General features: G+C 36.5%; 2 protein-coding genes across 2 annotated transcripts in view; one reads left to right on the forward strand and one right to left on the reverse strand.

The window, feature by feature from the left end:
- Positions 1 to 10684: 10684 nt before the first annotated feature.
- LOC123309173 overlaps positions 10685 to 25478 on the forward strand; it is a 41777-nt gene continuing 26983 nt past the window's right edge. Inside the window, exon 1 of the mRNA XM_044892140.1 lies at positions 10685 to 11206. Coding sequence (XP_044748075.1) covers positions 11089 to 11206 — 118 coding nt within the window. The 5' untranslated portion in view covers positions 10685 to 11088. The remainder of the gene's footprint in view (positions 11207 to 25478) is intronic.
- LOC123309171 (SUN domain-containing protein 3-like) lies at positions 18121 to 20216 on the reverse strand. The gene is made up of 3 exons (XM_044892139.1): positions 19565 to 20216; positions 19129 to 19329; positions 18121 to 18617 (listed from the first exon to the last, which is right to left on the reverse strand). Exons 1-3 carry the CDS (start codon positions 20100 to 20102, stop codon positions 18328 to 18330), a joined length of 1029 nt encoding a protein of 342 aa, XP_044748074.1. The 5' UTR covers positions 20103 to 20216; the 3' UTR covers positions 18121 to 18327.

The following is a 25478-nucleotide window of genomic DNA, read 5'->3' on the forward strand; positions in this document are numbered from 1 at the left end:
TACGTAAAAATGACGTCAGTTATTCAACTAAAGAACTAAAGCAAATTATTATTTTGTTCAACTCAATATTCTTCTGTTTCTGGAAGTGAAACAGGCTATATCAGTTCAAGTTCATCGGTAGAAAATTCCTCTTTGAAGCCGATATGAAACAGGAGAAGGATGAAGGAGAATTGAAAACAACGAAATTAATTTTTCCGTGTGAGAAATCTGGGTTTCAAACAAACGAGCCATACAATGGGGCAATAATTCTTCTTCCATTTTTCACTTGTTTCCCTAATTGCGGATTCCAGCTTGAATATTAATCAAGAGCGAAACGCAAAAGCGAGATATCTGTGAACGTGGGATAGAACATATCAATCTCAATTTAGTGATGATAATTGAAAAGAATTTCGAATATAGCCAACGATTCTGTGGAGAATTTCATATACCCACTGTTTCAAACATAAATGAACATTTTACACTACCTACTCGGTGGCAGAAATTAGTTTGGTTGCAAGTTATTAAAGCTGAAAAAAGTTCAGTGATATATTTTCTAGTAACCAAGACACATTGCTTAACTGCCTGAAGTTGGAGCAGCAACATCCATTTCTATCAGGCTTTGCTACGACTTCGCAAAGATGGCAGTTTTAACTGTTCTAGACAGTGGCATAGATCGTGTAAGTGTTGGACTCTTGCGCAGTTTTTCATGAGTGAAAACTATTCAAGGATTGATATTTAACAAATATTGGACCGTCTTAAGAAGCATTCAAACAGAACGTAGGCAATACACACAGATATATTCTATCTAGAATTTTATAATCTTCATAGCTCACATAGAAACTATGTTAGCGGAAAAACTGCCACACTTAAGCAACAAGTTTTCATTCATTTTCATCTTTCGACCTCAGAGTTCTCAGAATTGAGTAAGTAGAAGCTTTATTTCCGATAGCAAATCTTCCATTAGTTCACTTCCTGCTCAATGTAAATCCTCTCCCTTGATTCAGAATTCTGAAAATTTCACGGGTTCAATTAGCGCAGGGAGTGAAGTGGCTCTTTAAATTCACAAGGATGGAAGGACGGTATTATTGAGGCTGGTTTTATTCAGATCACACTTCGAGATTCAGGATTCAATTTTCAATCAGTGGTTAAGTCTGCTGTTGTTTTTTTATGTATGTCGTCGGCAAGGAAATTGAATAGGGGATAAAACTGAGGAATGAAAGCGGAAAAAAATCATCTACGAATATCAATTTCATGAAAGAGGCTGGGTTGAATATCTGATCTTTTAAGGAAATGACCAGGATGATGAAGTGTTTCAGTACATCTAATTTTACAGCTATAAGTCTGTTTTATTTTATTCTCCACTATTTCTATTTGTTTTCGAAGAATTCTTCGATTTTATATATTCACAGCAAAAAAGAGGTTTTAAAAATATAAAATTGATTTTTTTACTCGAAAAATAGTTTCATGATTGAAAAGTGATGTCTTTTTCATAGGCTATCCAAATGCTATAACAGAAAAACTATCGAGCATGGGTATGAAAAGTTATAACGGAAAAATCATTATTGAAAAAATAAATTATTTTACAGATTTTACCGGTTTTTAAAATTGAGAAAATCTCTGACTCTACTTTGGACTAAATTTCACCTAATTTATGAAGGTTCAATGAATTTTCAATTAGAGTAAAAGACTATACAGGAAATTTTTCATTTATTTCATATTACCCTGGGAAATTGAATCAACATTCGGAAAATATATCCATGCTGTCTATGGTTCAATAAAAACTGAGATATTGAAATTTTATCCATTTTTATTACATTTGACGTCAAGTTTTTATTGAACCAGAAACAACATGAATATATTTCCCGCATTTCGATTTGAAATTTCCTCCGGTTAATTTTGATCGAAATAGCTTAAAAAGAATATAAAAGCACCATATTTATGAGCATTCAAAAAATATCAATATTTGTTATTTTGCCGTTTTTGGATTAACCGAACGATGAAATGAAATAATCAATAGCTAGAAATTTTCTCCATATCATTTGTTTTCGAAAAGTAGTAAAAGCTACAAAAAAATTTCTTGGAAAATGGTTTTTCCGTGATAACTTCACATGCCTAGGAATGAGCAAAATGTTCTTCTTGCAGTCGACGACTGATCTCCAGTAGTGGATGGTTGATGTCAACTTCCTATAAAAATTATCAACCAATAATTTTTTGTGTATGAAAACAAATACATAATTTCATGAAAATTTTCGATATTTCTTGCACCTTTTTAATATTCGATTGATAAATCAAATTAAATGTAGTTTCATTCCCGAATGAAACTTCTTCCAGTGTTACATCGTGTTTTAGATGTAAATTCCACTTGGTAATTTCGAAGTTATTAATCCAGCCTTCCATTTTCTGATTTGACATGAGTTTCACATGAGAATCTGGTAAAAAAGTGAAATGTTCCCCAATTCTTTCATTCATTTGAAGTGATTCTTGGAATTATGAATGAAAAGCGCATATTATTTCAGAATATTACAGAAAAAAGTGTTATTCTATTGACAGATGTCAACAGTTTGGAATCTGCTTACTTAAATATTGAATGATACAGTGATGCTGTGAATTAATGCGACTTAACCTAAACTCACGTAATATCAATTGATTCAATTTTTTCAGGAACCTACGTGACTCATCCACAACTTCTACGTCTTTACAATTGATAGTAAAATACAGATGTGAGGTTCACCTAGTTTCATCAAACGACTGGCGAAATGTTAATCGAATATTACGTTTGAACTGTGATCTTGCTGGAGTGTAGGATGTCACTTGGATGCTGTTTATGAACGATACGGTTGACACACATAGTGAGGCAATTAGTAGTGCAATTGGTTTTTGTTCTAATTCACCAGATTGTTTTTCTAGGCAAAATTATTTTCGTTTTATGATTTTTTTCGAATAGACGAATAAAAAATCGACTGATATGGAATATGGTTTATCTCTTGCTAATTTATACAAATATTTCAACAGTAGATTCTTGAGGTAAAAAAAAAACCACTTTTTTCCTATACCATTTTTTCCGATTCGGCCCTGATAAAATGCTATAGCCATTTTAAGTTATCATAATGAGCTGTGCCACCCCTGGAAAAATAAAATAACCTTCAGAATAAGTAGCTAAATCTGTGACAACGCATCTGTGGATCCTTCAAACTGAGTTGTATTCAGCCAAAGTACTAAATTCTTCAAATTTCACATATACTTTTTGTATTTTCAACAAATTACTCTCAAACGACGCGTTGAACGAGAAAATATGAAGAATACTTTTATTTTACAGAACGTTCAAAATTGATAGATAGAGTCCAACTCAGTTTCAAGGGTTGGGTTCATTGAATTTTCGGTATTTTTATGGTACGTCATATGGTCATAATGAGAAAACTGGAAGACATCTATGATATCTTGTGTTCGAAAACGATTGATCAAATGAATGAAAAACTATCTTCCGAAATAAATTTCATTCGATAAAACCGTTCCTGAGATTTTTTTATGGTTTTTAACAGCCTCCTGTATTTCTCAAACAGAGCCGATTCAGAAAAAATGATTATGGAAAAAAGTGTTCCTCTTGAACTCAAGAATCTACTATTAAAATATTCGTACGAGTCAAAGACTCACCCTGTATAAACCAATTGTCCTTGTGTTCGAAAGTGAGGTAATACTTGGATTTACTAAAATTTATGCAATGCCTTCAACTTTTAGTCGAAGAGGATCCCCAACCTGAACTCTTAACTCTTCTCAAGCATCGCAAGCCTCTTCTGTGTCTATTGTGCCTATTCTTGTTTTTATGTTTGAAAATTTCGTAAAGTTCTCATAACTTTTTTGTCTTTGAAGTTACAAATCCGAAACTTGAACTCTCTATAGGCACCTTTTTACTTAGAATCCACTGATGAGCTCAAAATATTTCTTCATTTCGAATCATTAGGTGAACTTTAATTTTTTTAAATGCAAACTTTTATCGAATTTGATATTTTTGAATAAGAAAAAAATATTTTGTCAGTAGATTCTACGTATGAAAGTGCCTAAAAAGGTTCAAGTTTCAGATATGTAACTCCAAGGACAAAAAAGTTACGAGAACTTTTTGGAATCGTCGAAATCTCAATTTTTATTTATAACTCGAAATCTAAAAATGATAGACCGATACTGTTTTCAGATTTGGATTAGTCACGAAAAAAGAGCTCGAGAATGTGTTATCCGTTTTCTTCTAGCTGCTATAGTTCTCAAGATCCCCTCAGTAGACAACGAACTTTGCCCTCCCTGTACTCTAGTGTCTTTTCCAAAATTGAATTCATTTTTACAATTCTTATTCAATTTAGAACAAAAATTTTTTTTTATTCAGAGTGAAAAATTTAAAACCTTTGGTCATTCAAAGAAACTAGAGTAGAGCAATCCAACAGTGAATCTTATCACATCAAAAATCTTTTCAAATTACGAGAGTTGTTAAAAATGGCCGCCGTCAGCTAGAATATAAGAGTTCAGACCTATAAACATATATACGAAGCTTTAGGCCTTAGACTCAATATCGACAAAATCAAAATCCTGGTAAGTCCGCCAGAAAGCCTTCAAACAGATATCAGCCTGGAGAATGAAACCTAGAACAGGTCGAGCAGTTCAAATACTTGGGAAGCTTCATAAATACTAGGGCTAACCTTGACACGGAAATACACAACCGTATCAATTCGGCATCACGGGCATTCTGGAAGCTAAAGGATGGAGTGTTTCAAAATCACGACCTCAATCTGAAGACCAAGACAGCTGTTTACAAAGCAGTGGTCCTCCCAACGCTCCTTTACGGAAGCGAAAGCTGGACGCCCTACAGGAGACATATTAAACAGCTTGAACAAACGCAACAACGCCATCTAAGACAGATAATGCACATCAGATGGTTCCACAAAGTTTCGAATGCAGAAGTCTTGCAACACGCGAGTTGTACAACAATCGAGACTCAAGTAACGAGGCCCCGACTCAGATGGAGCGGCCACATTCTGAGGATGCAAGACACAAGACTCCCCAAAATAGCTCTATATGGAGAATTCACTGAGGGAGTCCGGAAACCAGGAGGCCAGTATGAGCGGTTTAAGGATACACTACATCATTCCCTAAAATCAGTTGCTGCCAATCATAACTGGGAACAACTAGCGTTAGACAGGTCACAGTGGAGGTCTTTGGTCCACAGTTATAATGGAGACTCGAGAAGGATACAGCGGCGGCCCGATCTGGTTGGTGACTATCCATGCCTGGAGTGTGGTAGGATATGTAGGTCACGGTTGGGTCTCTACAGTCACAGGAGAGCACACAGTCGCAATTAGCCCTGAAAAACTATAAGTCTGTTCGCACCTTTTTTTCCTTTCTTTTTCTTTTCTTTTTGTTTTTTCCCTTTTTTCGTCTTTTTGTAGATTCATTCCCGGCAACGGGATACAGCAATGAATGAATGAATAGTTCAGATATTTCTATCAGATCTATCTTACCCTCTTTTGACGGCTTCATTTCATGAAACGTTTATATCTTCGACAGTATAGAGAGTAGAGCATGAAAATAATGATGAAAAAGTGACCAATGCCACGAGCGCTAGATTGAACCCTGTCCCTATCGAAAATCTAATCATCATCGCAAATCCTGGCTCATCCGGGACAACAATGTCCAATTTCCGATTCCTTCTCCATACGAATATCGGTCACATTTGGAAGCGGTCGGTGGAAAAACAAATTCATTAAACCAGCCACATGCTTTGGGAAAATGACTTGTGAAAATTCCCCCACGGTGGGGAATATTGTTTCTCCTGATTGGATTGCTTCCTGTTTGCGGAGTTCCGTCGTTATTTGTGGAGTGTTCAATAGGGGCGTTCGGTTCTAACACCGATTTTCACCGTTAGTTGTCTTTGAACTGGTTCGTACGCGAGTGGTATGGATCAGATGGTCAGACGTCTGACAGGAATAACCCTTATCCACGATGATCGGAATTACCTAATTCATTTGTGAGCTTGAATATTCAAAATATACGAGGATATATTGAACAATTCTTAGCCTACTATAGAACCAAACAAAAGTTCAATGTCAAAATATTTTATTACTCTACATATTCTTCTCTTAATTGGATACATTTATTACAGCGAACCTGCAACGTCTCTAGACCTTAAAAGAAAATGTTTCTTCTCACCCTGCAAACCAGACCTAAACAGCTTTCATGACCTCCTCGTTGGAAGAAAATTTACGACCTTTTAAACATTTTTTCAGTTGAGGAAGGAGGTGATAATACGATGGAGCCATCTGGTGCATGGAAACATGGGATTTGTGTGCAGGGGCGTTGTCCTGCAAAAACAAAACACCTTTGGATAGCTTTCCGCGTCTTTTCTCTTTAATTTTTTCCCGTAGAGTGGTCAGTAATGTCGAAAAGTAATCTCCAGTTATTGTTCTACCCTGATCCAAAAACTCAATCATGATTACTCCATGGCAATCCCAAAAAACTGAAGCAAGCACTTTTCAAGCAGATTTTTTGGACACGAAACTTCTTAGGTCTTGGAGAACCAGAGTGTCGCCATTCCATCGATTGTTGCTTTGTTTCTGGCGCGTAGAATTGTACCCAAGTCTCATCTATAGTAACAATTCGGTTTAAAAAGTCTACATCGTTTTCAAATCGAGCACACATCGAACACGATGCTTCTACCCTTGCACTCTCCTGGTCAACATTCAAACATTTAGGTATCCATTTTGCAGCAATTTTTCTCATTTCCCAGTTGACGTGAACTATATGATGAACGCGTTCGTATGAAATATTCAGTGCTTCAGATATTCGTTTTAGCCCAATTCGACGGTCTGATAAAATCATGTCATGAACTGCAGCGATATTTTCGGGTACTGACACAGAAACTGGCCTTCCCGATCGGTCATCATCTTCAATGGAAAATTTACCTCATTTGAAGGTTGCAGTCCAATTCTTCACGGTCGCATACGAAAGGCATTGATCACCAAGGGTATTAAGCATATCTTCGTAAATCTGCTTACCTCTTAACCCTTAAATACAGGTACTTGATGATAGCTCGATACTCCAATTTTTCGATATTCACAATTTCGGTGGACATATTCTTTCTTTCAATTTATTGCGTAACTCTGGTTTACTTTTTTGACCTCAAACTTCACACTGACGCTTCTAATAAGTTATTGTTCGTTGTTATGGTAACGCAATATTTTTTTCATGCATGGAACTGGTCTAGGCTGACTAGATATCAATACATCCTCGTATTGATTATTGCTCGTCCACATATTTCAAATTGAAGCAGCTGAAAGCTTTCTCCATCAATTTTGAAACGAAGGATTTGGCTTCGTTAAACAAGAAAATGTCTGTTTTCGAAAACTGGTTAAAGATTCATCAACTGTTCATTACTCGTATTCCAGTTAAGGCAGCAAATTAACGAAAACCATTAGTTACTGTTTCTAAAGCTAATGAATATCGGTTCTGATGTTGAATAATAGGATTGCGTTGCTGAGTTATTATGGCTTAACGTGCATATAATAGCCTCATAAAACAATTCTGTCAACAAAATGCGTCCACCAAAACAGTTTGATTTCCGATAATCCAGAGAATTCATCACATTATTTAATAATGGGGATGAAATGGGATGATATGTCTATCAGTCTATCGTGTATCAATGAAAAGTAAAGTATACTTCATTCACTTTTATTTTAGCAGTCGGTTGGCCATGGAAATTTGACATATTTCACTCTGTATAGTACGAAAATGTGGGGTTATGACGCTTGTCAAAACATTTTTGGGTTTTAAATCAACGCTATGTTGCCCGTTCTACGTAAAAGATTCTGTTATTACGTATTTTATCACAATGTCGAATCTCTTCGGAAAATATGTGACGAACATAATTGAAGTTTATACATACTGATTGAAGGCATACCAAATACAGTTATTTGCATGGAAAATACAAGAGATCAGTATAATATCATAATATGCACTAGCTTGAGGAGAGTTTATGTTCGTTTTCTTCTTTGGCTTACATCATTTGTAGATTTCAAAAATATTAACTCGAAGATGTAATGCATATCATGCAGTGGTTGGGAATGGGTATCTCCCGAAGGAATTAACAGATAATTACAAGAATGTTGAATTCTTCAACAAAAATCATCTTGCATCAATATAAGTAAAAGGAATTGAAGGAAGTTTCAAGTTAAGATGAACTTCACCTTTGAACAAAAATTTCACATGAATAAACAAGTAACAGGGCAACTTGCGCGTATTTGTGGCTATTCATCTTAATACATTGATGTAATAATAATAATTATAGGTATTTATTAGTACCTTAAGACATTTACATTGTATAGGACAAGTCAAATGAAGTATAGAATAATCCATTTTAGGGAACTTATTCTCCGATGACATTTATCGAAAATCCTGTAGTAAACTTTTCGCATTAATTCACTCAAACATCAAATTCTCAAATGCCACCACTTTTTTGGGTCTCCCAATAGAAGGAAATTCTTTGTCATCCTCTTCATTCACAATCTTATTGTGGAAATATTCAGCTGAAATATAAGCAGTATATATTCAGATGAAACATTATATAAATTCTCTTACATTGAATATGTTCGCTAGCGTCTGACGTATTGTGGATTTTAGAATATCAGGGTATATAATTATTTGAATGAGCGGACCTAAATTCTAAATAGCACTTCCTGAAACCCTGTCTCTTTTTTCAATCACTTTCGGCATTTTCGTAATAAAATTGATATTAGTTGTGGCAACGGCGTTATGACATTAACGGCATTTCATGAGTGCCAACCTAACTTCGTTCTAGTTACAAAAACTTGAGAAAATTATTTCATGGCCAACCGACTGCTAAAATAAATTTGAATGAAGTATAGGTACCTGAAAGCTTTCTCATAGTTGCATAATTGAGTGAAGGAAAAATGAGATTTCAGTTTGAGTTGAACTCTGAAAAACAGACTGTACGGAATTCATTATTCAGTTAGGTACCGAAACACTAAATTGTTCTAGTTATAAAATTCATTTTAGATTAGCCGGCTCGGTCAAAAACGTAAATTGTCGATCTTTGTGGCACATCTGTAAGCTACAATGGAGAAGTTTATGATTCACCCATGGCTACACTCTATGTAGGCTTGGCTTTTTCCAGGAGATTTTCGCAACTGATTTTTGGCTAATATAATATATCTTTCGAAAGGTACTGGACTGGAAAGACAATACAAATGCTAACGATCAGTCCAAATCACTGAAACCTGACTAATGCTACTTTATCCTCATTTGACAAAGGGCAACAAACTGCAATACTTTTGGATACCTGAAGTGAATAATCTGACATTTTTGTCAATCAAATTCAATTTTAACTTATATTTTTTTTTTGTTTTTCCCACTTCAGTTGTTGCAGATCATGTTTTTATGTGTATCGAAGGGCTGTTGGAAATAAACGAGCCCACATATTTTCGTCCAAATCAAACCACTCATTCTCAAGTTATGGATATCGAAAATGTATACCAAAATTCATAAATCACCCTGTATCTCCGAAAAAAAGCAACTTTTCTGAAACTCCTAGATTACCCTAGTTTATCATCAGGCTATAGCCAAGTTTCTTGTAATTTGTTTCACCATTAAGCGTCATGAGGACCATATTTCCTGTTGTGTAATAATACGCAATCATATACGCACATGGCATGTGCAGAGTGGTCAAAATTCGTTGTCTACTGAGAGGATCTCGAGAACTATAAGAGCTAGAAGAAAAGGGATGACATATTTCCGAGCTCTTTTTCAGAGAAAAAAAGGATGGTGAAAACCAAAGCCTCTTACGATTCTTCGTTTTTGAGTTATTAGTAAAAATGAGATTTTGACGATTCCGAAAAGTTCTCATAACTTTTTGTCTTTGAAGTTACAGACCTGAAACTTGAACCTTCTACAGGCACTTTTTTACGTAGAATCCACTGACGAGCTCAAAATATTTTTTTCATTTCGAATCATTACGCGAACTTTCGTTTTTTTATAGGCAAACTTTTATCGAATTTGTTATTTTCGAATTGGAAAAAACTTTTGTCAGTAGATTCTAAGTATAAAAGTGCCTGTAGAAGATTCAAGTTTTAGATCTGTAACTTCAAAGACAAAAAAGTTATGACAACTTTTCGAAAAAAATCCCATTTTTTGCTTATAACTCAAAAACGAAGAATCGTAGGAGGCTACGGTTTTCTTCATTCTTTGTTTCTCTGGAAAAGAGCTTGGAAATGTGCCATCCGTTCTCTTCTAGCTCTTATAGTTCTCGAGATCCCCTCAGTAGACAACGAATTTTGCCCATCCTGTACCTACAGCAATAGGTACAATGTTTCCTCACGAAATATTAATGTTTTCGGAGAAAGAACAACCTCCTGTAGTCTTCCACATTTTCAGAAACCAGACTGTATACGATATATTGGAAATTGAACATAAAACTGTAGAAACCCTTGGAAAATCTGCTCGAATCTGAGCCAACTGTTTGAGGCATGGAAGTCCTGGTATTTTGGCCCCGCGTGTGGCACGCCACTGGACCGTACCGCATAATTTCATCCGTGAAAACCGCGACCGGTGAATCCTCATGCACCTAGGCACCGCGACCGGTCCAGCAGGTTAGAACGCTTCAATGCCCCCTACGCAAGGGAATAGAGTTGATACACCAAGCAACTCGCGACTCTAGGCGATACCACCGCGCTCCGGAGTGAGTTGTCGAGACCCCCTTCCATGGTCGACACACCTTCACTAGGTGAAACAAACACGGCATGCTATATTTGACTTTAGTCAGTCTTTAGAGCGATTATAATAACCAGCTACGCTCGTAAAAATTCGCGACGCAACAAGGAATCTACGCCCGCCCACGCCTACTTGTGATAATAAAAGGAATAAGGTGATAGTGCCGCGCCAGGCCGCCAGTGTGTCATGTAAATTACAGGTGCATTCCAATCGAATCCTTACATCGAATATCGATTCGAAGACGTCCCTTGGCCTCGTGCGAATCCAAATGCCGTCATGCGCGTCTCCTTCGCCGTGATCTTTGGTGGTTTTCTGTGATGTTCTGTGCTAAGATGTTATTTTTGTGATATGGCGGAGCCGAAGCCTCTTTATTCAACATGCGTGGCAGTCTTGGGCTTCATATGCTTCATTATTGGCGCAACTGCGGTCTTCATTCCGGTGTGGGGCTATTTTGACACCGCTAACGGTAAGTTGAGGTCTCCTGCTGGTCGCGGACTTTCTCATGCTTTGCCGTGACGTAGTCGTCGCTTCGTGTTACCATGCCAACTGGTCGTTATAGCGACCTTTAAATAATCTCAATTATACATCGGACACGATTTCACTGGAGTTCTTCCTGTGTTCACACGGAAAAGGGGTTGCACATTGTTGTTTCATTCACGAAAGATCTTTGATACGCAAGAAGGAAAAAGTTTCTAGTCACCACTGATTCTGAAGACGATCCACGAAGCATACCTGAGGCAATTCTTTCATGCACAGGAAGAAGAGTATCCTTAAATCGAGCCCAAATGCTTATCACGATCATATTCGATGCTCTCCAACTCATATGGCGGCAAATTCAAATATTCTTGACTCAACAATCAAAAATTAAGCCTTCAAATTATGTTACTCCACCCTTGAAGTCTTGAGGAACAATTGTAGAGAGACATTTCAGGTATAGGAAGTGAATTTCTGGAATCACCAAGAGATATACATTGGTTCAATTTAAAGAGATACCTACCGCCGTTAGTATCTCCGATTTCATGCAACAACAGAAAATATGCAAAGGAAATGTGTCAAGTCCGGGGAGCGTAATGGCCATCTGTGAGCCATTGCCTCACTGAATTCAAAATCATATTTCCATACTCATCAAGATGAGCTTGGTGTAAGGATCTACTAATTACTCAAGAAGATTTGAGTGAGTAGCTTCAGTTGAGCATCCTGTAATGAGTAATATATGCTCGAATATATGCTTATACAAGAAGACCTCATTCATTTCCAACCAGATGGAGTTACACCTCAATATTTTCAGAGAGAAATGGATTGGTAAAAAAGGCCAATTGAATTGTGCCACATTCTTTCCTTTGGGGACTCGTACAAATATTTTAACAGTAAATTCTTGAGGTCAAAACAAACATTTTTTGCCTTTACTATTTTTTTCCTAATCGGCTCGGTTTTAAAGATACAGGCTGTCTTTTTATCAGGGCCGAATTGTAAAAAATGCTATAGAAAAAAACAGTTTCTTTTTGCCTCAGGAATCTACTGTTAAGATATTTGTACGAGTCAAAGACTCACCCTAGTCACCCTGTATAAAACACAGCCTCGAGATGTAGAAGAAATGAAAGTAAGAATACCGAAAATAATACGCAGAGCAAGTCGAGAAATTCGAGTTGCAATTTTCCAAAACATAAGGAACGCATCTGATTAAACTTTTGTCTACAAAATAATGGACTCATCTCTTTGCAACACTTGCTAATGTAACTATACGAGTATTATGAGTGCTAATAAAAAAAAGCAAATGTACAGCATTTTGGAAAAGTCCAGCGAATTACAAGGTGTCACACAACCCCCAATTGATTAGGACCCACAGTCTAAAAATGTCGCCATACAAAAGTTAACCTATTTTTGCATTTTTCCTAATTTTTATGGGAGCCAAGATATTGAAGGTTGCACCTTCTCAAATTACCACTCTGTAGCTACATTAAATTGCTAAAGAGTTACATACACTTTTTTGAAAACATACATGGATGAATTCCAATGAATTTTTTGAATTTCTTATTTTTACCACAGAGTTTGCACTGAAAATTGCTTATGGAATGAATATCCCATTAAGAACACGTCGAAGACATAGCAGAACTTTCTTCATCTTCAGTTGAACTTGAAATTGTCGTCCAAGTCTTCAAAGCGTCAGCGGTGAATAGATGCTATGATGACAGTCGCATGGAATTGATTCCAGATGGGGTCAAATGACCGGGAAATGTTCCAATTATACAGTTATATAATTATGAGTAATGAGTTTCGATTATGGGCACTTTGCTATCTCGCAAATGGAAATTTTAGGAAATGACGTTTCAACTATACCGCGAGAATTTACTATGTTTATTTTGCTAATTTGCCAGTTTCTGAACTTCTCATAAAATTCCGTACCTCTATAGATGATGGAATAAAACAAAACTACTACCACACCAATATTTTTTCTTATTTTTCTACATCATATTTTGGAGGGTACACGCGTCAGTAAATGAAACATCAAATACCTCAACTTTTCCCATAAATACACAAGTTGATGTTAAGATGTATATCTATTTTGGGTAATCATTCGTTGGAAATATATAGTTGTGTGAAATTTCCACTCGAAATATAGTTTGAAGCTAACTTCTGGAGAGGATGGATGATTCAATTACAGGCTTCTCATACGAACTTCTCCAAATCCAAACCCTAGGAGGAGAAGGATTACAAATTGGAAAAGTTACGATGATCTGTTGAATTACATTTCATAGCAGCAACGAAACAAATCAAAAATTATTGATTAGCTTCTTTTTGACCAGAATATCATAGGTATATTTGTACCTACTATATGAAGGATTTGAAAATAATTTTCGTCTGTAATTGTTTTGGAGTTATCAACTGATATGAATAAGATAAATCAAAGTGTAAAAAAAAGAAGAAGAAGATCCTCAAACAGAATGCTTATTTCAAACGTTTCTTGTAAAATTCGAAGTACAACAAACTACGTCTATGACTATGACTATGACAAGCGAATTATGACGCTATTCATCTGTTCTTCTTGCAGAACAATGAACGGTATTCCACTCATTGGTATCTAATTTCGAATTAATGAAGTGACTATGAATGCTACGATAACATTACCGAATCGTCAAGTAATATAATACTGAAATTTCCAGTTGTCATTATAATTAGTGAGGAGCTTATACCTATACCTTAATTTCAACAAAAGGGAATTTCGAACATATTGAATTTCTCACAATTATATACATCAATACAGACTGACTGAAATGGACTGAATTACATATCTTACATTTAGGAATTTTGTGTCGATAGAGCTCTTAGGTATTGAACCACTATTAATTGTAGATTTGAAGCTATATTTGTACTGCAATGAGTCCCATGAATTCTGCTCGAATACTGGAAATGTGATATTTCACTCAATTGTTGAATATTTCTATCATTCGTGTTAAGCAAATTACTGAAAAAGAAAACACAATCATTGTCCACGTTTTTTTCGGAAACTGGGAAATTCGATGATAATTTGGATGAAAATTGAGTGTCTACTCCTATTAACGTGTGTTGATAGTTGAGGAAAGTATTCAAAGAAAAAGCATACTGAATTTCTTTCCACTGTTTAGTTGGAGATAATTTAGTTCTAATTTATGACGATGACTGTTGCTCTCCAGGTTTTTCATTTCCTAAAACATCCCATTCATGATGAAAAATGGAGGAATATAGTTTAAAAGAGGATCTTCAGAAATCCAGAACAAATTCCAGCTTTTTGGATTGTTTTTCAAAATGAACCTGTTCTCGAACAAATACTGTAAAATTATAGGGGACAATTTTCTTCTCTCAACATAGTACATAACTTTGTAATCATTGTGAATGAGAGGGAACAAGTATTATCATTTCCTCTTCGAGCAAATGCATCTTCGAGATCTGACAGCTTCCACAGTAATTTCTCGTGATCCGGATGAAATTGCATCATTAAATTCCCCATAAATTTCTTCCCATAAATTGAAGGTTGGTATTGAAAGCGGAGAAAACCTATTTTTCGTATTATATGGAGATTCTGTCTGGTCATCCTTGAAATTTGCAAAAGGTATTACGAATTTCCATGGCAACTTTCAGCCAGTTTTGATGCTCATTAATATCCGAGCCTTTGAAACCACAAATCCCTAATCTTCATGAGTTAGGGGTCTTCGTAGTGAATTCCCTTGAGTTAAGGGTAGGAAAATTGATTCTTTCCCCACTCTAATGCTTGAAAGAAATCGATATTGCTTTCTGATACACTGGATTGGTCTTTGACTTGTACATATATTTTTAAAGTAGATTCTTGGTAAAAAACAATACCTTCGATTACCATTTTTTCGAAGCATTAAATTTACCGTTTTACTCTTCGAAATAAGCTACTTTATATTAAAAAAAAAGCATAAACTAACTTTTCTCATTCCACTTGGTCATCGAAGTAGTGTTTCTAATACAATAAATGTTATGGCAAATTCGTTGGTAATAAATCGTTAGCTTACTGCCACAACCAGATAAGTAACATTCAACATTTTGTTAGTTTTGTGGATTGAAAGTTTCTTTCTACAATAAAACAACTATAAGAAAGGAAACCATCAATATGTGAAAAAATAACATAGATTCTGTGAACATAATTATGCAGTACATTTTTATATACCGATTTTGGTTACTAAAATGCACTCAACACAAAAATGGTAAAAAATTAACTTATCTTGTTTTGGCAGTAAACCGAGGAAATATCCAAAACTCTTCTCTTGATTTGCATTTGAGTTTCGATAATAATTTCAAATTCAGCTTGCAACTATCCTTATATAAGCTCTGTATCAATCTCTAATATGTAATCATTTATTTTCGTTGTTTATTTCATTCTTATTATTATTATTATGTTTTAATTTTAATTAGCCGTTTTGAAGTAAAAAAACAACTAAGGCGTGGACCAAAGACCAAACATAATCCTGTATACAAGGTGAAGGATTTTTTCGGTCACAAAATCTACCTCAGTATGTACAGTTCATTCAACAGCGTTTCGACAATTATTTTCTCATTTCCAGACTAGAAAAAGCAGCATATATCTACAAACAATACTACAATTACCTTGAAATGTTATACAGTAGATTGGAGAAAGTAGTTTAGTGAAATAAACCGTAAATTGTTTTACTGTTGAGTTCGTGGAATTCGATTTACTCGAGAATCACTGAAGTTCCCACCAGAAAATTTTCACTCGACATAGATGAAATCCATCGAGATATCAATCAGCCACCACAACGAATTCTCCCTTCATCGTTTCCCATAAGAAATCGAGGAATCGAGTGAACTTGATCATTCAAACGAAACGTCGTTTTCCTCCACTTCCTCTGGCAAAATACACAGACAGAAATTGGAGATAACGTTACCTTTCTCTATTTCCTCTACCTTCTCTCGATGCGACTGTCAGGTCTAGTTCAGAATGATACTTTCTTTGAGCAGAAAGGAAATAACTGCCATGACGTGATTATTTGCTATGAAATCCTAGAGTATGTATCTCGGAAATTTGGTACCACTCAAGTCGAGCTTCGTGAGACAGTTCTACCTTCAATTTCTTCAATCCTGTCTAATAAGGTTGCCAAGGGGTTATGTACTGGTTGTTTCAACGGAAACCAAACGCCCATAACTAGTCAAAAATTGAGTATTTCAAAATCTTTCGAGTCTTCGAATTTTTTTTTCCAATTCAGTATTATGTCCATGTGTCCATTTACTTAGATACCGTTAGATTCGGGTAACTTGCAGATTTCTTTGTTTCTTACCATTTATGAGTGAAGGGACAAACTTATAAGATTGTGTAGCGTCTTTTCGGTTGGTTTAACAATTAATTCCTGTTGAGTTTGCCGTGACCAGAGAGTTTGAATTGACAGGAAAAATTAACGAATTCAGGAGAGTAAAAGTGCTTTTTTTATGGCCCTTATACTTTCTAATGTCCTGTACATGTGTTTCATTTGTGCATGTGTAATTATTATTCTGGATACGTGGGATTTTGCCTTTATTAGATATGTCATGAAACAAGGCTGTTTACAAATTAAACGGCAACACGGATCTCGCATTCATTTATTTTGTTGTTTCATAGGGTGACTTGGGACAATGCCTAATATATACACGCGGTATTATTATTTACGTTTTTTGCACAAATAAATCACCAAAGAATGAAATAAATCAAAATTCCCTTGTTTTGTTTAGTTTTTTACATTTGAGTTGCGATGTATTTAGTTTCGCTGTAATAGGGGTTTATCATTTAATTTCCTCTCCGAATTTCAATTATATAATCACAAATTCAAATTTCTCAAAATTATACACCGTCCCAAGTCACCTATTTCATTTGAGAGTTGAGAAATTAATGGATTTTAACTTGTGTCCCAAACCTCCCAAATCGGTGGTTGACTTGGGACAAGTATTTTCTATTTTGTCAGAATTTATATCCGAAATCTGAAGCATGGTATCGTAATCAATAGTCTGAGTCATTAAGCATATTTGAAACTCTTTTTCAGATAAAAATAGGTCACCGTTTTGAATATGTGACAAGTTGAATTCAACAATCGTTCCAAGTCACCTGAATCTACGATACCTTGTATATCCACACCGCAGCCATAGAATATTTCAAATTGGCTCAAATGAAAGATAGGGACTTATTCCATGATGCTTCAATTATTCTTTTGTTTAGTAATTTTTCACCACTATTCTTAGAGGCGATTGGAGATAACAGAAAGCATGCCTACTCTGATAGAGTTCATGCAGTAAACGCTGCCTCTACCCCCTTGATGAATATAAGAAAAGATTTCAAGGGTAAACGAAGAATCCACACGTGTATACGATATTACGATTCCCAAATTCTTGGTAGTAGAGTTGTTCAAATATATATGAAAATTGGTCGGATTCCTCAACAGGAATGCAAGAATCACTGGGGTATTTCTAGGATGTGTGCATTCATTTTAAGTGGCACCCCTATCTCTTGGAAATACGTGGGTGTTACAAGGAATTCCGGCCGAGTGCCATCATGTCGCTGAAGTTATTGGATCTGACTGCATACCCCTCGCCAGGGGAATAAATTAGCGTTGCTCTTTCTCCCTTAGCGTCTGGCATATGCTTCAAGATTTTCTATGAGGGGAACTATGACACAATTATACGCATGGAGATTGGGGGTGATAAGCTTGGAAATCTTTCAGTCGATTTATATCCAGGCACTCAAAGTTTAATGATGTTTCCTTCTTTCTTCTCTTGATAGAAGTTTATTATTTATTTTTGGAGATACCTCAGACCCTGAAGGCAAACTGATTATCATTTTCTTACTAATATCAAACATTATTCCTTCAGGAGTATAAAACGCAGTGAAAGACCATATCTCATGAATTTTCCAGAATTTTATTCAGCTATAAAACGATAAATGGGATTGCAGAAGTATTATCACCATCGCCAAAGAGCAGAACGATAAATGTGATTGTAGGAGTATTATCAACATCGCCAAAGAGGTATATAGAATGGAATGCCAACGTAAATACCCATTATATCCAATTTTATTGCCTTCATGGAGCTAAATATTCGACCGTTTTATCTTGAATGAACGCGAAACCTATATATCGAGGTAGTTTCATTGTTTCCGTGATTGTTCAATATTTCCAACATCACATATTCGGTTTTCTTCGCACCCCTGTTAGGGATCTCGTAAGTTTGTAGGTTCTGTCGGTTCTTCACCTCGTATGTGAACTTTCCTAGGAGTTCCTTGGCTGTTTCCTTCTGATCCTGCAGGGAAAAAACTTGGAATTCCTTGGGGGCCGAAGATATGTCTTCGACAAGAAAACTGTGCTCCATGGAGATCGAACCGATGATAATCGGTTTTCCTGTAACAAAAATGGTTTGGTGAGGGGGTTGGGTATGATTTACTTCATTTCTTGACTAGTTTTCTCCCTTAATTGGACTGAAAATGGAGCTAAATGGCATTGAATGCTCGTAGATCAAAGTCACAATGCTCTAAATGATAAATTATGTGGGGAATGCCTTCGTTGTTTCAAGAACGAAGGCAAAGAATTGGAGGCATTTATCGATGATGGTCTGAGTCAAACGCAAGGAGCTCTTGTAGAAACAGGTGGGTTGATTCAACAAGCAGTTTCTGATCATTTGAAATAAATCGAAATCATTCAAAAGCAAGGCAATTGAGTGCCAAAAATGGACCGAACTTATTTGAACTCCCAATATAGTATACGCATTCTATTATTTTCTAAATTGTTGAAAATTTTTAGCAGAAAGCTTCACTTTTAATTTTTGTATCTCGAAAAAAAGTTATGGAATTTTTTATGCCTATGAACGATTCTGCTGGAGGGTCACATTGTTATAATCCAAGTCAATGCTCACCTAATTTTATGACAATTTTCGCTTTATCACCAAGGAAGGTGAAACATTCCCCTGGCAAGCAGCTAGGGTTTATTATCTGGTCAGGAGTGGAGTCCTTGGCTAACCTGAAGAATCCTAGTAACTGTGAAATCTTCTTAGTGGGTGCTGGTACGGTATCTAACAATGAAACTACTGCTCCACCAGCGTATCCAGCTGCATAATCTGCAAAATTTGATCTGATCAATCGCATGACGATTGCTGAGATGAAAGTCTCATTTATTAGCTGGCTGGAAGAAAAATTGCTCCAATGATACTCTCTGGTAGGAGTAATATCTCACAAACATCATAATACCCTTCTTCTTGTCACAGTGAATGCACCATCGAGATGTAAATCTCAGGGTGAGTATGCAGGTACACTCAGAGCTATTAGTAAACCAGGATCAATGTAGTAACATACCAAAGAGTGCAACTTTATCTGCCTCGTAGGTATGCAAGGCGTTCTTGATTTTCACGTCGACCATATCGCTTTCTGCAAGAACCTTCCTCACCCTTTCTTCGATCCTGGAGAGCTCCTTCTTGGTGAGGCATTCGAATCTTCTCCTCTCCCTCAGCTGCTCCCCAAGTCTCAGCACCAGCTGTTTCAGATTCAGGACGTCTTCTCGTAGTAGCGTCAGAGCTTCGATACTGTCGTTTTCTAAGTCCACCTTCTGATCACAGAAAAAGGTCAGATTGTCCTTCTGTTTCATATGGGATTCTATGTCCACTTCTGTCGAGTCTTCCTCATAGTTGTTGGCGACGTGTAGAACCTTGTATTTCCGGGAAATTTTTTCGAGTAATATGAAGACCACGATTGCCACTAACACACATTTGAAGAAATGGTTGATCAACTGGTAGGTGTTTGTTATGTATGTTTGTTTCTCCAGTTTCTCGCATAATTTTTCGTCTACGGGTATGAGCTCTGTTGGTTCTTTCGTTGATTTTGCGTCTTCGTTCATTTTCACCAGAATTCGGAAATATGGATCGGGAATTATTGGAGAATCACATAATTCTTGGAGGAAGATAGCACAATGAATTTCAGAATGTCAACAGTGACAACCAATTTGAATGATCCACAGTTTTCAGTGATTTCTGCTCTTTTAGCTGAATTGTTGAATTCTTCAACTTATTTAGATGAAAAATTGTTACCTACAGGGTATTTACAAAAAAATTCTAAATTTGGTTTGGGTTATCATCACAAACTTGGTTGTTTCAAAGGTGCACCCATATTTTATCGAATTCTGATTGTAATCCTTGAAACCAATAAGAAAGGTCCCATCCACTATATGCCTAAAATTGATCATTTCAGAGATATTTAACAAATTACTAAAAGCTAAAGTATCTCTGCATAGAAAGCACCGAGGTCATGATCGAATTCACATAAAATTCGATGGGAAACACACACAGAAAATTAATTTTATTAAGGCCCGGTACTTTCACCTTCGAATAAATTTTATTCACTGTCAATAAGTATCCGTCAAATAATTTCTTATCTGAAGGATACCTTATTTCGGTGTTTTCAGATGAAATTATTTGACGAATAACAATGCTATGAAAACATGGTATACTACTTTTCACTGATTAATGTAACATAAGAGACCGCATTGTAGAAATTGTCATAATTCCAACTACAAAGCAAATATTTCCTGAAAATCACACAAAAAATAGCCATACATCAAGAATCTTAAAAATTCAACCATTAATGACATTCGATCTATGACAAATAAAATCTTATTAACGAGTTTCAATGACAGATTTATTCGATGAATAACACTATCTGAAAGTGAAAAGACTGCATATTCACTTATCGTACGAATAAGACTTATCTATCGAATAAATTTATTTATTCGAACGTGAAAGTACCGGGCCTAATCATCAGAAGTTCTTGGGTGAGGTTAAGAAATAACTGCCCTAGATGAGACCTTTGATGTATAACCTAACATTTCTGATTATTTCGGACGAATGTGTTAACCACCAGTTCTTTAATTCTATTTTTGCTCTAATACACACGTGTTTCCCATAATGCCATTCACAATGGAATTACCATCGATTTTCGATAAAAGATAGCATCTACCATCCCAATACCATATGGAATAGAATTATAACGCTGATATGATTTACGATTAACGAATCTACGTGTTCGAAATCGAATAATACCATCTATGATATTCAGTCCTATTCCACTGGAATTATATTCGAAAATTACAAAGCACAAAAATGTGCGTGACGTGATAGCTTACATACCAGATCTAAAAATAACCGAATAAATCGATATCGCACAATTTTGGTCGTGAAATTGGTACATCCAGCTCCGTTTAGGTGAGAATGACAAGGCCTACGCGAATTCAATTTCCACTTCCGTTTTTCAATCATTCCTCAACCCTGCTGATTTTTTATCGATGTGACTAGGTTTCCTAGTGGGCGTTGTTTGGTAGCTGCTAACAATCAGGAACAGTCCAATTCCTCCTTGGTTAATTTTACCGAATACTGCTTTGAATAGGTCTATTTTCATCGAGGCTGTGCTCCGGACAAATTAGAAGAAACGCGGGGGAGTTTCTGGGAAACAACAATTGGCAATCCACTATAATTGGAGGTTTTCAGAGAAGCAGGAACTTTCATTTGTATTCAAATTCTGAGATTTAACAAGGTCTACAGCTGAATGAAGATGACATGTTTGAAGTTAATTGTTTGGTTCTGGAATGAGGGCAGTTCTTTTTTGAATTTAAACACCCCAATCAGAGATCTTATACTTTCCCAATGAAAAAATTCAAGACTCATTAAATGGAATGTGGCTGAAATCTATCCTTTGTAGCCTCTGGAAGGAAGTGCTGTTGAATCAAGATGTTTAAACATCAGGAGGATTGTGAGTAAAGATGACAAAGAATTCCTTCTATTGGGAGACCTGAAATCATGGAGGCAGTTGCTTGGATTTCATTTAAAAAAAGTGCAGAAACATTTTCGAAAAGATTCTCTGGACATACTAAAAGATTGATAATCGATGTGCAGGATAGATGGCACTCTACTGAATGAATGCCTTCTTCTCCAACGCCACATTCTTATCGTTCGTTTCAGTCATTAATTCCTCGGAAAACACACAACATAAACCGTTGAATGGAAACATTTTCTTTCTAGTGTTCACTGGCTGCCCGAAAGTAGGTCACGGGTGTAACCAGTCACAAAAGGATCGTAAACAAAATGACTGAACTGTTGTCAAACCCACGCAACCGCGACCACTATGCTGGAATTGATAAGACGATTAAGTATCCGCGTACACTTTAAGCTGGAACACGTAAGATGTGGTTCCTTGCCGAAAATGGAACAAAAACTTTTAAGCTACGAAATGAGGGGTTTTGGATGTACAGGCTGACATATTCGAAATGAAGAGAAGGCTGGAAGGGTATCAAGTTATTTGGAAATTGAAACAACAAAATAGGGTAGGTGTTACCGCAGATCCAGCTGAGGAACTGAAATATGATGAAGGGTTGTATAACAAAAGCAGTGTTGAAATTGAATAAAACAAGCTATTTATAACGATAATACATTGTTCAAATGTCTGCAACTGCTTCGCACTTTGGCATACATCCAAGAGGTTTGATTTTCAATGATTTTGTGTCATAGATTCGACTTAAATTGAGCGTAGCCTCTTTTATGCCCGTGAGGGCAATGGTCGATTGAGGCTTCTTGACATGCATAACACTCATAAGACTGGTATACAAGGAGAAGTCTGGCAGTCTATCCAAGAGCACGATTTTGGTGGCTTATTCTCAGTAAGAGAGAATTTGTGACTCGTAACGCAGTTTTGCATGTATTACCGTATCATTCAATGCGTGTGCAAATGTTTAAAGTTGTACTTCCCTTTAATTTTGATGTCCTCATCAATTCGTCATCACGGTCATTCTGGAAGCTAAAGAACAGAGTGTTTCAAAATCATGACCTCAATGTGACCAAGACAGCTGTATACAAAGCAGTGGTCCTCGCAACGCTTCTTTACGGAAGTGAAAGCTGGACGCCCTACAGGCAACATATTATAGCTTGAACAAACGCAACAAAGTCATATAAGACAAATAATGCACATCAGATGGTTCCACAAAGTTTCATACGCAGAAGTCTTGCAGCGCGCCAGTTGTATAACAATTGAGACTCAAGTAACGAGGGCCCGACTCAGATGGAGCGGCCACATTCTGAGAATGCAAGACACAACACTCCCCAAAATAGCTCTGTATGGCGAATTCACACAGGGAGCTCGGAAACCAGGAGGCCAGTATAAGCAGTTTAAGGATATACTGCATCAATCCCTAAAATCCGTTAATGCCAATCATAACTGGGAACAACTAGCGTTAGACAGATCACAGTGGAGGTCTTTGGTCCACAGTTATAATGGAGACTCGAGAAGAATAAGCGGCGGCCAAATCTGGTTGATGACTATCCATGCCCGGGGTGTGGAGGGATTTGTAGGTCGCGGCTGGGTCTCTTCAGTCACAGGAGAGCACAAAGTCGCAAGTAGCCCTAAGAAATATAAGTTTTATCGCATCGATAGTTTTGTTTTTGAGTCTTTTTGTAGATGTATTCTCGGTAACGGGATACAGCAATGATGATGATGATGTCCGCATCAACCTTTTTCAAACAAGTACAACCCAATGATGCCAATGGTTCAGAATTCTCTTTCTGACAGGGTATTCTCAACTGGTGAACCACATGGGGATCGGTGTTGACCCATATACTAGCTTGTTAACATAGTCATTCGTCCAAAAACTGCGCCTGATAGATGAAGATGATTTTTCGTTCAAAATTACGCTCTGAACAAGTTAGCAAATGAGCACCAAGGTTAGCAAATGAGCGCCAGAGATGATGTTGCTTGAGGCTTTCAAAATTCGTATGACTTAATGCTACAGTTCAATAAGTTGTTGAGATGTGATGGATGATTTGTCTTCCTCAGGCTGACCATCAACAACTTCATCTGAAGTTGTAATCATTTGAGTTGAAGAAATTGCGTATGAATGCATGAAGATGAAATTTCTGTTTCTTGTGAATTCCTACCATTTCAAACGATTGTTTGAGCATGAAAAGCATAGCCTCTCGATCAGTTTCGAGAAGCAAGAAGTTCTAGTAAAAGTTGCTGAAGACATGCCAGACTCCACATTCATAAAACTTTCTGCAACTAGTGATGAGACATAAGTTTACGAGTAAAGCATGTAAGCGAGTCAAATAGAGTTCTGACCATCACAGAAAGATGTCCATCCATACTTGAAATGCTGCAGCTGAACAGAAGAAAGTGCTAATTGAAGATAAAGAGTATCTTAAAATTCTCCTTGTGACAGCAATGCTGCCAAAACAAAGAAAAATCTCGCCCTATAATTCTGTAGGGGTTCGCAAACACCCTCCTTACACTCCCTCATTTTCTCCATGAGAGATGACACGAACTGTTTGTCATGAAAAAGGAGCTACACCATTTGACATGCCCCAGTTTTTCAAAAGGGAGTTATGCAACCAGTGTGGCCATGCGGAAAGAGGAGCATTTCAATATATTGTGATTGATAATGCTTGATTGCTCCATACGGACAAATTAATCCTGAAAGAGCAATGGTACGGACCAATTCACGTAGTTCGAACACGTTTCCATCAACGATGGGAAACAAAACGCTGAAAAGAATTACGTAATATGAATTGAGGGTGTAACTGATGGAATGTCACCAATTTTATGGATTGTCGGGCATCAATACTACGTGACTTTTTTATTGAACAGCTCACAACTCTCATTCTATCCGACAACTTAAATGAAAGCGTTTGACGCGTTTTATTTGGGTTGAAACTTTTCTGAGATAACAAAATAAAAAACAATTGTCGCTTTTTTATTCCGGTGAATATTCTCATCGATTTGAATGCATCCATTCATTACGACGATGAATTTATTCTCTCAGAAATATGTTTATTTCCAACTCATTTAGCTTTGGCACTTCACTTATGTTACATATGACTTCAAGATACAAGGTACATATACTCCATTAACTTTTATTTTAGCAGTTGGTTGGCCATGGAAATTTGACATATTTCACTCTGTATAGTACGAAAGTGTGGGGTTATGACGCTTGTCAAAACATTTTTGGGTTTTAAATCAACGCTATGTTGCCCGTTCTACGTAAAAGTTTCTGTTATTACGTATTTTATCACAATGTCGAATCTCTTCGGAAAATATGTGACGAACATAATTGAAGTTTATACAAACTGATTGAAGGCATACCAAATCCAGTTATTTGCATGGAAAATACAAGAGATCAGTATAATATCATAATATGCACTAGCTTGAGGAGAGTTAATGTTCGTTATCTTCTTTGGCT

Source organism: Coccinella septempunctata, chromosome 3 (assembly GCF_907165205.1).
Source record: "Coccinella septempunctata chromosome 3, icCocSept1.1, whole genome shotgun sequence".
NCBI lineage: Eukaryota > Metazoa > Arthropoda > Insecta > Coleoptera > Coccinellidae > Coccinella > Coccinella septempunctata.

Excerpts from the sequence above, each read along its gene's own strand:
- LOC123309171 (XM_044892139.1), bottom strand. The coding sequence starts at position 20,102 with ATGAACGAAGACGCAAAATCAACGAAAGAACCAACAGAGCTCATACCC. Across the intron at positions 19,330-19,564 it reads AGATAAAGTTGCACTCTTTG|ATTATGCAGCTGGATACGCT; the intron begins GTATGTTACTAC and ends CAAATTTTGCAG. Across the intron at positions 18,618-19,128 it reads GAAAATTGTCATAAAATTAG|GAAAACCGATTATCATCGGT; the intron begins GTGAGCATTGAC and ends TTTTTGTTACAG.